This window comes from Lissotriton vulgaris, chromosome 5 (genome assembly GCF_964263255.1).
Source record: "Lissotriton vulgaris chromosome 5, aLisVul1.2, whole genome shotgun sequence".
NCBI lineage: Eukaryota > Metazoa > Chordata > Amphibia > Caudata > Salamandridae > Lissotriton > Lissotriton vulgaris.
Genome location: NC_141693.1, coordinates 44,051,666 through 44,065,547, shown reverse-complemented (window position 1 = coordinate 44,065,547; position 13,882 = coordinate 44,051,666). Strand labels below are relative to the sequence as shown.

Sequence of the window (13,882 nt, the reverse complement as noted above, 5' to 3'; positions counted from 1 at the left end):
AACTGGAGAAAGTTGAGACCGGCTAGCAGGTCTGTGTACTCCCTAGAAAGGGCGCTTTCGTCCAGAGCGTTAGGCCTGAAGTTGAAGTCCCCAATAACGAGGATCCTGGCGTAGTTAACTGCCAGTTCAGCTATCATGCTGCCAAAGTGATGCAGAAAGCTGGGCGAGTGACCAGGGGGGCGGTAGAATAAAGCAAAAGTAAGAGGGAGGGTATCCAACTCAAGTTTAAAAATGATATAATCAGCAGAGGGTATCAGAAACATTGTGAGGGATTTGGATTTGTAGGAATGGGAGATGATGGCTGCCACCCCTCCTCCCATTTTGCTTCGGGCGCGATTGGCCTGAAGGACATAGTAGCCGTCAGGGACGGCTGCCAAGATGTCAGGAGAGGACTCTTCTGTAGGCCAAGTTTCAGACAGCAAAAGTATGTCTGGCTTTGCTGCATCTAGAAGATAAAATATCTCAACCTGGTGTTTAACCAACGATCGGGTGTTGAGATACCAGATGGACAGGCAGTCGAGTTTGACACCCGAGCTGTCTGAGGGCAGGTTGGTTAACGATGGGACCAAGTTGAGGTCACTAGAAGACAGCGTGGCAGCAGCAGAGATAGGGGGGAGGGTTCCAGTGAGCTGGGGCATACATAGTTGTCTGAGGCAAGCGTAAGCTTAGGAGGGGGCACTCTTCCGCGTAAGGCAAACATCTCCTCAGCCGAATACACCCTAGTGGATATCCGCGCAGCAGGGGGACTGGCCCCTGGTCCCGGCCGTGCATGGACGGGTGCAGACGGGCTTGCCTTAGGTGCGCCTTTGGCGTGCCATCGGCGCACCCGCTGCGCGTGTCCGCTGCGCGTCGTGGATTGCATAGGGTAATAAGGAAGAGAAGGAGGTCGGAGCACTAGACCGCTCACCTCCTTCTACCGAAAGTGGGGAATCCCTAGCAAGTGTCGCGGCCAATGGGCTCCCTCCACATCAATCGAGCTTGCAATCAGCTTGTGGTGGACCAGGGAGTGCCGCGGCACAGCCACACACACGGAGGGTAAGAGGAGAAATGCAGGGAAGGTTATAACAGCACATACAGCTCTTAGTCAGCTGTAGTGATGGTAGGCATAAAGAAATAAAAGATTTTAAAATTACGATAACAATCGCGGGGAAAGTGTAAAACAGCACACACAGCTCTTAGTCAGCTTTAGTGGTGGTAGGCACAAAGAACAAAGATTTTAAAATTACAGTAACAATCACCGCACAGCCGCAAGCAGCAGCGCATCCAGCGCGTGTCCTTCCTGCCCCGGCTTTTGAAGCGTGTCCGCTGTGCGTCGTGGATTGCATAGGGTAATAAGGAAGAGAAGGAGGTCGGAGCGCTAGACCGCTCACCTCCTTCTACCAGAAGTGGGGAATCCCTAGCAAGTGTCGCGGCCAATGAGCTCCCTCCACATCAATCGAGCTTGCAATCAGCAAATTAAAATTACGGTAACAATCAGCGCACAGCTGCAAGCAGCAGCGCATCCCATTGAGGATTGAGGTATTTAAGGACAGCGCATTGAGGTAATGCTTCCAGAAATTGCCCAGGAAACTAACTGCTGTTTTAATAAAAAAATCGTCAGCGTCTATAAAAAAGCACCACCCTACTGCTCTTACCTGTATGGGCTGCGGCTACCACTTAAGGCCTTCCTTGTGTGTCCCCAAAGTAAACATCCTGTACACTTCCCTTTTCTTCTGATATCTGTTGTCTTCACTTCCTCTAATCTGATGGATCGCCTCCAAAATAGTTAATTTGAAGCAATTTTCAGAATGTTCAAGTTGCGCCCAATGTTGTTTAAGAGGGGCAGGAATCTTATTATTGTGTTTAGCCAATTTCTGTTTACGGAACCTTACCCTAAATTCGCATCCCGCCTTACCTATATATCCCAAAGTGCATGAGCATGGACTCACTATATTAACAAAATAGGGCAACCCAATCATACCCAAGGAATTGTGTAAAATATAATTTTATATACAAAATATCCCTTGAGGAATTGTTTATATCAGAACCAAGATTGATTTTTACTCAAGGTCAATGATGTGATCCAAACCTTTAAAGAAGGAAGATTACATTCAAGGATGTATTCAAATATAAATGTCTTTACTTCATTCATATTATATTTCATTCATCTTACAGAACACTCATAATTATAAACAATATATACACAAAATACAAATAGACAAATATATGTCGCAACACTGCCACTACCAAAACAATCCCATTGAGTTTCTCAATTTTGTAATGGGATAGCAGGAAGTGTAATCACCTGTTTTCAAAATAGTATGGACAGTAAATATAATAGCCCAGACACTCCAAACATCGAATATTTACATCAGATAGAGAATGTTCACATCATGATATTCAAAAGAAATAAGGTTGTTTTGTCGACGTGTCAGTCCTTAAAAGCCTTATGGGTCCGCAAGACCCTCCTCAGGACACAGTGTTGCACAAAAGATGATGACTTCTGAAAATACTAACAAAAGAAACTAATCAATACATCCATGATCTAATGTATCATCTGCTCACAAAAAGAACCATCAGTGACCATAATACCAAACCGTGTATCCACAATACTACCAGCATATTCTAAAAAAACAAAAACAAACACTATGAGTGTCTATTCGTGTTAAACACCACATAGAGCAAGTTTGACCTAGTACATCATACCCAAAAATCTATTGAAACAGTATACCTTGCTGCCTTCTTATGAAGATTCAATGAGATTCCAATGATTCTAATTGTCCAATAATAAACAAAAACAACAAACGAAAAATAGAAGAACTAAAATCAGTCAAAGTGAACTGCCACCGAATGAGCTAGGAAGACTCATGGAAAATTATTGATTCTGTGTCCTTACCCGACTTCAAGGAAATTACAGTCATCTCTTCTACAAATTATAACAACAAACATAAAGTGACCACATGTTGCTAATTGGATGTAATGCAATCAAAGACCAGCTTCTAATAACTGATAAAGTTGGCATCTAGGGCGGTATGTACTTACTCGATTTAATTCAAACAAACAAATGGCTTACGGCGTCCAACTACTTCATATGACCAGCACACATTGTGCTTCTACAAGCCTAATATTAATCGACTCGGTTAGCGTGCACAATTAGTAGGTCACGTGTGCCGGCCGCACAAAAGAGTCCGCCATCTTGATATTACCAGCGTATTATACCAACCAGTGTGTGGTGGTCTCCCAAAAAACTATGTTCACACAAAACTCCTAACATTTACTGTTAATACAGAGATTCCAAAAAAGTACTGCATCTATAAACGAAGCAGCAAAAAATCTTCACGGACACACTAGAGCGGAACTAAAAATGGGTGCCATTTTGACTTGGGACCAAAGATATAATTCACAGTTTATCACTACAGACAATAAATGGCCCACTGGACATCCAATTAGAACAATAATAAAACAATAATAATAATAATGATAAATGAAACTAAAACTAAACATACACAACAAGAGCTCCAGATCTCATATAAGGAGATATTTTTCTCAATGGCCTGAACATACATGCTAGTGGAAAACAAAAAAGCACAAGGGCACTTTAAGGTACTCACCAATTCAGGTTCCTCAATACTGCGTAGGTTTTGGCTGACCTGATCCACCTGTTTTCCTTCAGTGTGAGCAGGCGATCAATATCACATCTACGTCTAGAACATTTAACCGACTCTAGTACAAACAATTTAATTTAATTCGGGCCTGAGCCATACTCATGTAATGTTCAACTGGGGGTGCAGTAATTATTTTACAATGTATACGCGATTGGTGTTGAATTATATGTTTCTTAACTTCTTCTGTTGTTTTTTCCATTTAGTACAGTGAACACAGACATTCAATGCAATACATTACATTCTTTGACAGACAGTTTGAATGATGTTTCAAAATCCACTTTTTATCATTAAGCATACATGTTTTCACTACTGATGTTGTAGCGCAAGCTGTACAATGGCCACTTGGATAATGACCCACTACAGGTGTCAAGCCCCAAAGCTGTTGTAATGAATTAGGTTGACAATTGTTGTAAGCTCTGACCAGATGATCTCTTAGATTTTTTTAAATGCAAACAATTGTTTATCTCTCTGTGTGTCCACTTTCTGTATTACATTTTTAATATAATCTTTTTTATTCTCTTGGATTCTGTTCCAAATGTGGTCACACAAGTTGGTCTCTTTGATCGGATCCCTGATGTTCTTTTACTTTGAGCAAGCCATCACAATCGTAGTACCAGGGGCATTTGAGTGAGTGTTTCACAAGACGGTTAGGATAATCCCTCAAAACCAATTGGGACTTGAGGATTTTTAGCCTTTTTGAAATTGTCTTTCTTTTAGATATAGTTGCGTTTGATCCTCAAAAACTGCCCAAAAGAGAGATTATCTTTCAGATTATGAAGATGATAACTCGTGTATTTCAAAAGTGTGTTCCTAGCTGTAGGTTTTGTATATAGACTAAGTGATAAAGATCCTGAGTCATAACTAATATTTAAATCAAGAAAGCTTATTGACTGGTTATGGTAGTCTATAGTAAATTGAAAGTTATTGTTTTGTCAATTCAACCACAGATGGAAATCCAAAGGTTCATCCACGGAACCGTGTCAATTCAAAAAGGCATCATCAATGTATCTTAGATATTTCTTCACAATATTTATAAAAGGGTTGTTATTGTAGATAACCTTATTTTCAAAGGAGGAGACATCAGATTGGCTGGGTTTTCTGGACATTGATGATCTGTTCCACTGCATATGCACATCCACCCCATTAGCGATTACTGAATCAAGAGTAAAAGGTCAATTTATAGGCCATTCCTATGTCATTCAGCCAAGTACTTACTATCAACTGGCATTAACACTTGGATTTCAAGAATATTTCATGACAACATCATCATTGATTAGGAAAAAGTAGAAATGCATAAATACCTTCCAGTGCAAAAAAAAAGAGACTGTTCCCTACTTTTTGGAGATAAAATGAAGAAAATTGTGCCAAAGGGCAGCTATTAACTTTTTATTTTTTAACCATTCCTTTTTCCCTTTACGTTAATAGTGAAAGACAAACTAATTTGCTTAGCTTGCATTTTTATTGACCAATGTTGAGATATCACGAACATCTGAAATTCAGCTATTGGCTTTCGAAGCAAAAGTAATGCAGGATTGCAGCACAAACCTCAATTGGAGGTCTCACTGGGGATAAGTTGCCTTATCTGTCACTGTTTATGTTTCAGCCTTGCACAAGTTGCTAGGCTGTGAAAGGAAATAGCTAACTTGCAATTCCATAACAAAGTCATGTTGTGTGAACCATCTTAGAAACTCAAGAAGAGACTCACTCTTTCCTGCTCTAGCAAATTTAGCATATCACCTCAAAAAAGTAAGAGGGAGTTAGGGTGATAAGGACTCAACATCCATGTTAGAATTGTTCCTGCTGTTTCATCTCACCATGACAGTATTTACTACATTTCTTTTTATAGTCTGTATTGTTAACATTCAGAGTTTATGAATTGAGTGATAAGTTTAAAATAAATATTTTTATATACACGTCCTGTTTCTTAGTGTTTTTGAGTGTGTTACTCATCAATGAAAGAGGGGCTGGAGTTCGACTGTATCCCTGAAAATATCAGACATTGTAATGATTTGTCAGGAGGAGCCATTTAGTGGCAAAGGAAGTTTACAACAGCATATCCCCAATATACATCATACCATCTACGAGAGTTCCCATAGACCAACCTCCCTAGCAAACAAACAAGCCACATTAGATAAGCAACCCAGAATTCTGACGTCTGATCCGCCTGGTCCTTTAAGAACACCAGAGTTAAGAAATGCTATGGACCAGAACATGCCTCCAAATATAGTTTTTATGGTTAACGTCCCTAAACTTACGGAGGTAAGGGGATTGAAAGTGGCGAACCATTAATCAATAAATCTATTCATTGGATTTGCCACGTTCGTGGGTGTCGCTCCATTATAGGGAGGACATGATTAGAGCAAGAAGATGCACCATGCCCAATTCCGCATTGGATAATATTGAACTGACAGTGGCTAATCCCATGTTGGCGGAATACCTCATAGCATTAGAGTTCCGAACATCTTCTCCTGACTCTTCCCTCATACAGTTAAGGTGTTTTCCCATTATAAATATACAAGATAGAAGGTGGGATCCCGCTTTAGTGGCAAATGGGATTGAGTGAAGCCTAGATATAAACGATTGACTTCATCAAGAACTCTCAAAAGCAGGGAAGAGGAGCAGTTATTCCATCTGTAGTCGCTCTTCTGTTTTGACTAAGTCTGTGTCATCCCCAGTACATTTTGATATTATCCCACCAGTAAGTGTTATTCAAAAGGAAATAGTAAGTTCAACCCCAGAAGATCAATCTCATTTAAAAATCCAGTCCTGGAATATAGCAGGGCTAAAAAAAAACTGCTATTGCCCCAGTGGAACGAGTATGTGAACGCATTAGACATATGCCTATTCCAGGAGACTTGGAGCATAATTCCTTTACATAAATCTGGTTAGAACACTTTCTATGCTCCGGCAGTGTCTATAGGTAAGGGGCAGCCTTCAGGAGGATTGGTTGCATGGATTAGATTAGACCTGGGCTGGACGGTCTCCCTACATAACACCTCATCTTCAGATATTATGTAGTTAACAATAAAGGACACGAAGGGAGGAGAAATATTGGAGCTCTTTAATGTTTATATTAGAGGGACAGAGGATGGCAAGTCCTCACCCATCCTAGCACACCTGGAAGAAGAACTAAGTAATTGCCTCCCTCTCTCCAAAGTCATTGTGGCTGGCGATTTTAACTGTACATATGAGCCACTAAGTAGTGAAGACTTCCTAGGGATTATGGATGAGGATAGTAATTGGGAAATGCCACCTTTATACTTGCCTCCTATAAAAAAAAAAGGACCCAGATCGTAATCCAAATAAATGCTCTAACAATAGAGTATGGTCTTAGAGCTGAGAATGGTAGAACTCCATCAGACATCCGGGGGTCTAACATTTTCAACAAACTTACATGTCCTTCCTGTATTGATTATATTTTGGTGGACTTGAATCTTTGGTCCGATGTTATAGATATGGAAGTGGGTCAAACCGTTGATAGCGACCATAATCCATTAATGCTTAAACTTAAGAACCTGTGGTCCCCATCTATAACAAATGTAGGTGTGACCCCTTTTTCTTACCATAAGGAGTTAATTCCCCTGAATTGTGGTAGGTGTTTAAGGTGGTCGAAGGTCGCGGGGCAAGATTTGAAACTCAATAACATTTCTTCAATCTTACTGTTAAAGACAGCTGAACTCGAGGCAGCATCCTCTGAAGTCCGGGGGAGGGAGACGGTGCCTACAATATATCTAGAAACAATTGGCCAGATTGGTGCTTATTTCCTTGCTCGATCAAGTAATGGACACAAAAAGAGACCAACAAAATGTCCCCATACATGGTACACAAAGTCATGTAGAGGAAAAAGGCAGGCATTAGTTGCAGCAGTAAAAGATAAAAATCCCTCTAAGGTCTGAACAGCGAGGATGGAGGATATCCAATCCTTGAAACAGGCAAAACTCAGTTGGGATGATGCCAACTGGCAGGATTTAAAAGATGCGTGCAGTGCAAGGGACTCCACCTCCTTTTGGGATTTAAACACAAAGGGAGAAAGGAGAGATAACATTGTAATCCCTAATCACATTACCATTTTGGCTTGGCAGGATCATTTCCCTCAATTGTACATGGAAGCGGATGACTGTCCCCACACAACTCCATCAAAAGCAGACACAGGTCCCACTAGCTATTGAAGCCACCAATCTCTTCCAATTGAAAGAAATTGAGGTGGCAATAAATTGTATCATTCCTGCAAAGGCAGCTGGATCCAATGGCATCCCAGGTGATGTAATTCTTGCAGGGCCGCAGAAGTGGGCCCATTATATTTTGCTCCTAATTAATTTTATATTAAAGGGACCTTAAGTCCCAAATTCTTGGAAGGGGCAGAGCTCGTACCTATATTTAAAAAGGGAGACTGCCAGGACCCTGCTAACTATAGGCCTATTAGCCTAATTGATGTTACTCAGAAAGTGGTCGGCAGAGCCCTTTTAAATAGGATTCAGAACTGGATGGAGGATGAGGGTATTCTCTCCAATTACCAAGCGGGTTTTAGGAAATGCACTAGCACGGTGGATCAGGTATTTAGACTACTTCTCCTTTATTGGAAAGTGGTCATAATTGGCAAGGGAAGCCTCTACCTTGCTTTTATTGATCTTAAGACCACGTTTGATTTAGTCCTTCGTGAAAAGCTATGGGTAGTGCTCCAAGAAAATGACATCCCTTCCTATATCTTAAACTTTTTAATACGGCTCCATGAGGATATTTATGCCCGAGTCAGATGGGGAGAGCAGGGACAAACCACAGAGAGGATACCAGTTAACAGGGGGGTCCGCCAGGGCTGTGTGTTGGCTCCTACCCTCTTTTCACTTTATGTGAATGGAGTGGTTAGTTTTTTAAGAGAATACCCAACTGATGCCCCAACCCTGGCAGGAGGAAAAAAAAATACCAACTCTCTGTGTTTGCCGACAATACTTTTCTTATGTCGAAAACCCTAGTAGGACTCCAGAAACCTCTCAGCCGCTTCCAATTGTTTTGCAGCTTAAGGGGCCTAACGATAAATACTTCTAAGACAAAGTTTATGGATTTTAACCCAGGAAAACGCTTTAGAAGCAAACTTACTCTAGATGGATCTTCATTAGAGAGAGTCCACACATTCGACTATCTGGGTATCAGGCTTTCCGATAATATGCAATGGCGGTCCCACTTGGACAAAATGTTACTCAATCACAAGCAGGTGTCGGGAGCTATTGGTAAAGACCAACGCTCATCTTCAAGCAGACTGGTAGCCCCAGCCATTGCAGTTTACGAAGGAAAGGCTGTGAGTTCAGCAATGTACGGTGCAGAACTCTGGGGTTTTGGAAAAAACGAAGAGATTGGTAGATCAGAAAATAAATTCTTTAGAGACTTTGTATCTCTCCCTATTAGCACACCACTTAAGCCTCTATTCTATGACATGGGCACTCGCCCCTTTAGCGATATGGCTAGAATTGCCCCCTATTATTTTGGGTAGGATTAAGGCGCACCCCAGAACTCATCAGCTATGCGACTGGCCTTACTGAGCTCATTACACTAGATACCAATAAAAGGGTCAAATGGCTCAGGGATCTAAGGAATATGTTGATAAACCTGGGTCTAGGCGAAGCCTGTGTAAACCAGCTCCCGCCGTCCAAGAATGAACTTAAAAGGATCTATTGGAACTGGGTCAACCAATAGGATTTACACAATCCAAAGCTCGGGAGATTAACCGAGGAGTTTCTGCAACATAAATTGGCCAGATCCTTTGAACTATATTTATATTTTATTAGGACGCCTAGAGACAAGGCACTGTATATGCAGTTTAGATTTAAACACTATATCTGCCGAATGGGACTCACCAAAACGCACTTTACCAAACTGCCCTTGCTGTGACGCTATCATTATTCCTTATTCTTGTATGCTCAGGACCACTTGTTGTTTTGAAAAATACTTGCTCTGACGCTCAGCAAGAAACTGTAGCTCACCTACTATTTGCCTGCCCTGCTTATATATGCAGTCAATTAGGTACTACAAACCATCTAGTTGCCCTACGTATTCCGAGAACTGATTCATCTATGTCTCTGCTTGTATGTGGAGTTGCCAAGTTTCTGGGCTGTGCCTGGATTGTTCGAACAAAAGTGATAAGCAATAAAGCCCAATAAGTAGTATCCAACTCATGGTTATTGGAGTAAGGCCAGGCATAGGATTGTGTTCCTCACGCTACTAGCGATTAATTAGTAATTGTGAGCCATACCTATTAGTAACATATATATTTTTATTCTTTTAAAAAAAGAGTTGTCTATTTATTAAATTGTCATGTATAGCAAGATTTTATTGTGTTTTAACTCAATGTAACTTTTAAATGTACACTCATACTATAATGTATGAGTGCAGAATGCTTTTGATACTTGATATTGCATAAAGCTAATTTGACTTGACTTGATTTGTCATTCTCCCGTTTCTAGAATGGCATAAGCAGAAACCCCAATCAGGCTTCTTCCTTTCAGAATTAGATAGTGCTGCTGTATTACTTAGCTACCCTGATACCTAGTAGCTGAAGATTTACATTTTTGTACTGACTTTAATTTTAGCATTTCTTTTCAGTTCAAGTAAGCATAATAAAATCTTAGTGTAGGATTCGTACAAGGGTAGGTGGCTGAACAGCATCCATTTCCTTTTCTTCATTGACAAGCACCTGAAATATACCAGAATTCCACAACAAACACATCTGAGCAATGTAGGCTTGGGCCACGGGTTATACCTTATTGCTGTCGATGTGAGTGGACATAAGCATTACCTATGGTTACGGCATAAATAAGAAAGAAATAGAAGAATGAGGCAGAGACAGATCGATGATAAAGGGATGGTCCCATGCTTATGATTTAAAGTAGTAATATGTGACTTTATTTAAAAATATATTTTCTGCACCCCATTATGAAGGCATCATGTAAGCTAAATGTGGGCACAGACTCAAAGATTTTACACAGCCTCTAAGATGGTGCACATGGTTGTAGGTCTTGTAGTGTTCAAAATGCAGATACATCTGTTCTGTTCAATCCTGACTGTTGAATGCTCATTGTGGTTGGCATTTTCAATCTCATCATTTTTTAACAATTTTTGTGAATAGCTTGAATTGTGAGAATTTCACCCGACCACGGTTGCCATAAGCATGAAAGAACTCTTGAAAGTTTGCCCTTTACATTTTTAGCAATGAAGTATTTAATCTGCAGAAGTAACACATTTGTCATCCTTTTTTCAGACACTCTTCTGAAAGAAAAAGGTATGTGAAATTGCATTGAAACAAGGGTGAGGGCAAGGACACATCTACTTAAGTAAGAGTATGTATGTTAAACAGCGTGTCTGTATATTGTTACTGCTTGTCGTGCATCATTTGCTTTTGATGAAGTTGAGAACTCTATTTTGTGATGCACAGGGACTATTAGCTGAACTGTGTTTCCTTTACACAAAACCATAAGTCCCCTAAACAGTGTGAAAAGCAAGTCCCACTCTGCACCGCAACACCAAACACTAAGACACACACCAAGGGTTTTTACTCAATTTAGACTATTCAACTCCATCTTCAAAATATTCATAAATGACCATTTTCATGTTCAAAAATCATTTCTTTGCTATTTGAGCAGACATATCTAGGAAAAGAATTTACAAATGATAGTACATCTAAAGAAAGAATTTCCAAATGAAATTTGAGGTTTACAGCAATAACGTTTTGTTTGTTACACATATTTGAAACATTTTTATAATCTACATTGAATTTATTACTATTATACAGACACCCTAACTACTATAGTGACAGACAACTTTATGTCATATACTTCAACAAGCCATGCCAATAATTGAAGGGCCATACAAAATTATAATAATCATAAATGTGATAGATCAAACATATAAACTAGTTATGACTATATGAACAGGAATATCTTATGAATATCACATTTTCATAATTTTTTTAAAAAATAAATTCGAATATTTAGAAAATCCCCTGAAATAGATAATGCTACTCTTTCTGAGTTTTCTTTGTCTGTCTAGTTTCACCAGTGGGCAATGTAGAAATAAATTGCACTTGCTCAAAGCAAGATTACATTAGTCTTCTCTATAGCTTCTCAGATAGGTGATTTAATTAAAGCAACAGGTAAGTTTATAAATTGAGCAATAATAGATGGATCTTTTTCTTTTTTTTAACCACATGTTGAGAAGAGCAGCCTAAATTTAACTCCACACTCGGCTGTAATTTAAAAAAATTATTGGATATCCCGGACCAGGTGTATTTCTCCCGTACTCTATGTGTCCAGAGTTTTTTTTTTTTAAATATCTTTTTTATTGGCATTTATACATAAACCAGCACAGTTACTGAAGAAGAGCACTTTCACTACAGCACATTTGGATTACAGCTAGGATAAAATTTCAGGTGCATCCTGCAAGGCAATGTTAAGTTTTAAGCTCAGTATCGCATACACATACAATAATACTGGAGGCAAGAATTCCTGGCGGATACAAGCATCTTCGTAACAGTCAATTGTTATTAACTCCAGTTCAGAGGGGAGCTGGTGAGCATCTATTTTTGTATCTTGTCGCCCATATACATATGGTTGTTGTCTACCTTACCATTTCTGCAGTATACACTCAATCAGTGCCAGGTTGATAAAAGACGCCATTCAAAAAAAGATAAACCATACAAAACAAAACAAACTTTCAACTACAACTAAATCTAAACCACCAGAGGTCTGTGCATAAATACGATTGTCATTTAAAGAATCTCCATCAGTGTCTAACAGAAGAGGGGCGGGGGAAGCAGGTCCCAACATAGATAGGGGAAAGTGAATAGTCATGGTATCTAAATAAATACTTCTAGCTATCCGGCCGAGTCGGTCGAGGATGAAATCTAGGTCTGATCCGGTGTGTGTCTTTGTTCCCACATTTTAAACATATCCGCCCAGGGTTCTGCCAGCGGTTTACGCCGTTTTGTAATCCTATCTTCTTGAACAAAGCTTGTTCCTCTGCTCTAGCCCACCGAGTAACATTCTCCTCCCAAGCCACCACCAGCGGGGCATGTTTTGATTTCCACCCAAGAGTTATCTGTAGTCAGGCCAGGATGAAAGCCAAGTCTATAAACCTATGCCCTATTCTCTGTGGCTTGGGTCTCGCAAATAATCCCAGCAGACAAATCTCCGGGGAACACGCTGGTGATCTAGAGAAGACACCATTAAGCATACCCACAATTTTGCACCAGAATTCTACTAGCTGCCCACAGGACCAAATCATATGGTCGAAGTCTGCATCCAGTTGTTAGCACTGAGCACAAGCCTGGTCCTCCCTGGCATATACCACATTTAACCTATGTGGGGTAAGGTAAGTTCTGTGTATAATGTTAAATTGCACTAGTTTAAAAGCTGTATTCCGGGATATTTTTTTGGGACTGCAGAAAATCCTCCCCCATTCTTTCTCAGTCAATTGTCTATTTAGCATGCTCTCCCATCGCTCTATCAGTCTAGGCAATAATGGTGAAGCTATTTCCCTTATTGCCAGATACAACCACTTAACCAAATGCCCTGCCAAACCCAGAGTCAATAGTGCCTGTAGGGTGGGGTGGGTACCCGGTTCATTCTCTGCTATACCCCATAATTCTGTCATCGCCCCTCGAATGATATAGTAGTTTAAAAATTGTCCTGGTGGGAGTTCTTGATATTCAAGAAACTCATCTAACGGTAGCAATTCGCCATCTCTATAGTAATCACCAACTGTCCGTATGCCCACCTCTTCCCATCCCACCAATTGTCGGTCAGTAAGAAGAGGACCTCTTCCCACCTGAGGGATACCTGTAAGTGGAATCCCGGGTGCGTAGAGCACGGTTCCCTTGGAACGTGCTATGATGGTGCAGTGAGCTAAAAAACGGTGATGGATAAAGCCCTGATCTTTGGACTGGGTAAGAGTGGTCTGCTTAATTCAGACACTCTGTTCATCACCACCCCCTTTTCTGAATCATTTTTGTCCACCATAAGCGTGGAAGGGTATACTCAGATGTGAGTCCCTTGCTCATTGCACCATCAGGATTCAAGCAAGCCGGGCCGAAGACGGCTGAAATGCCAGAAACCGGTCCCCGGAAGCTTGTTTCCTTCCCAGTATAAGAATTGGCTTGGTAGTTTGGTCTGCCCTGTTCCCATGATGCACTGGGCCAGGGTCAGACTAATTTGCATATAGCCAAGTTCTGAGCTGGGATGGTGCAGTGAGCT

General features: G+C 40.6%; 1 protein-coding gene across 3 annotated transcripts in view; it reads left to right on the top strand.

Annotated features, from left to right (window-relative positions):
- Positions 1–13,882, top strand: part of LOC147710091 (E3 ubiquitin-protein ligase TRIM39-like) — a 370,919-nt gene that overhangs the window by 206,665 nt on the left and 150,372 nt on the right. For all 3 annotated transcript variants that reach the window (XM_086920792.1, XM_086920791.1, XM_086920793.1), the window contains one exon: positions 10,894–10,914. In XM_086920792.1, coding sequence (XP_086776918.1) covers positions 10,894–10,914 — 21 coding nt within the window. The remainder of the gene's footprint in view (positions 1–10,893; positions 10,915–13,882) is intronic.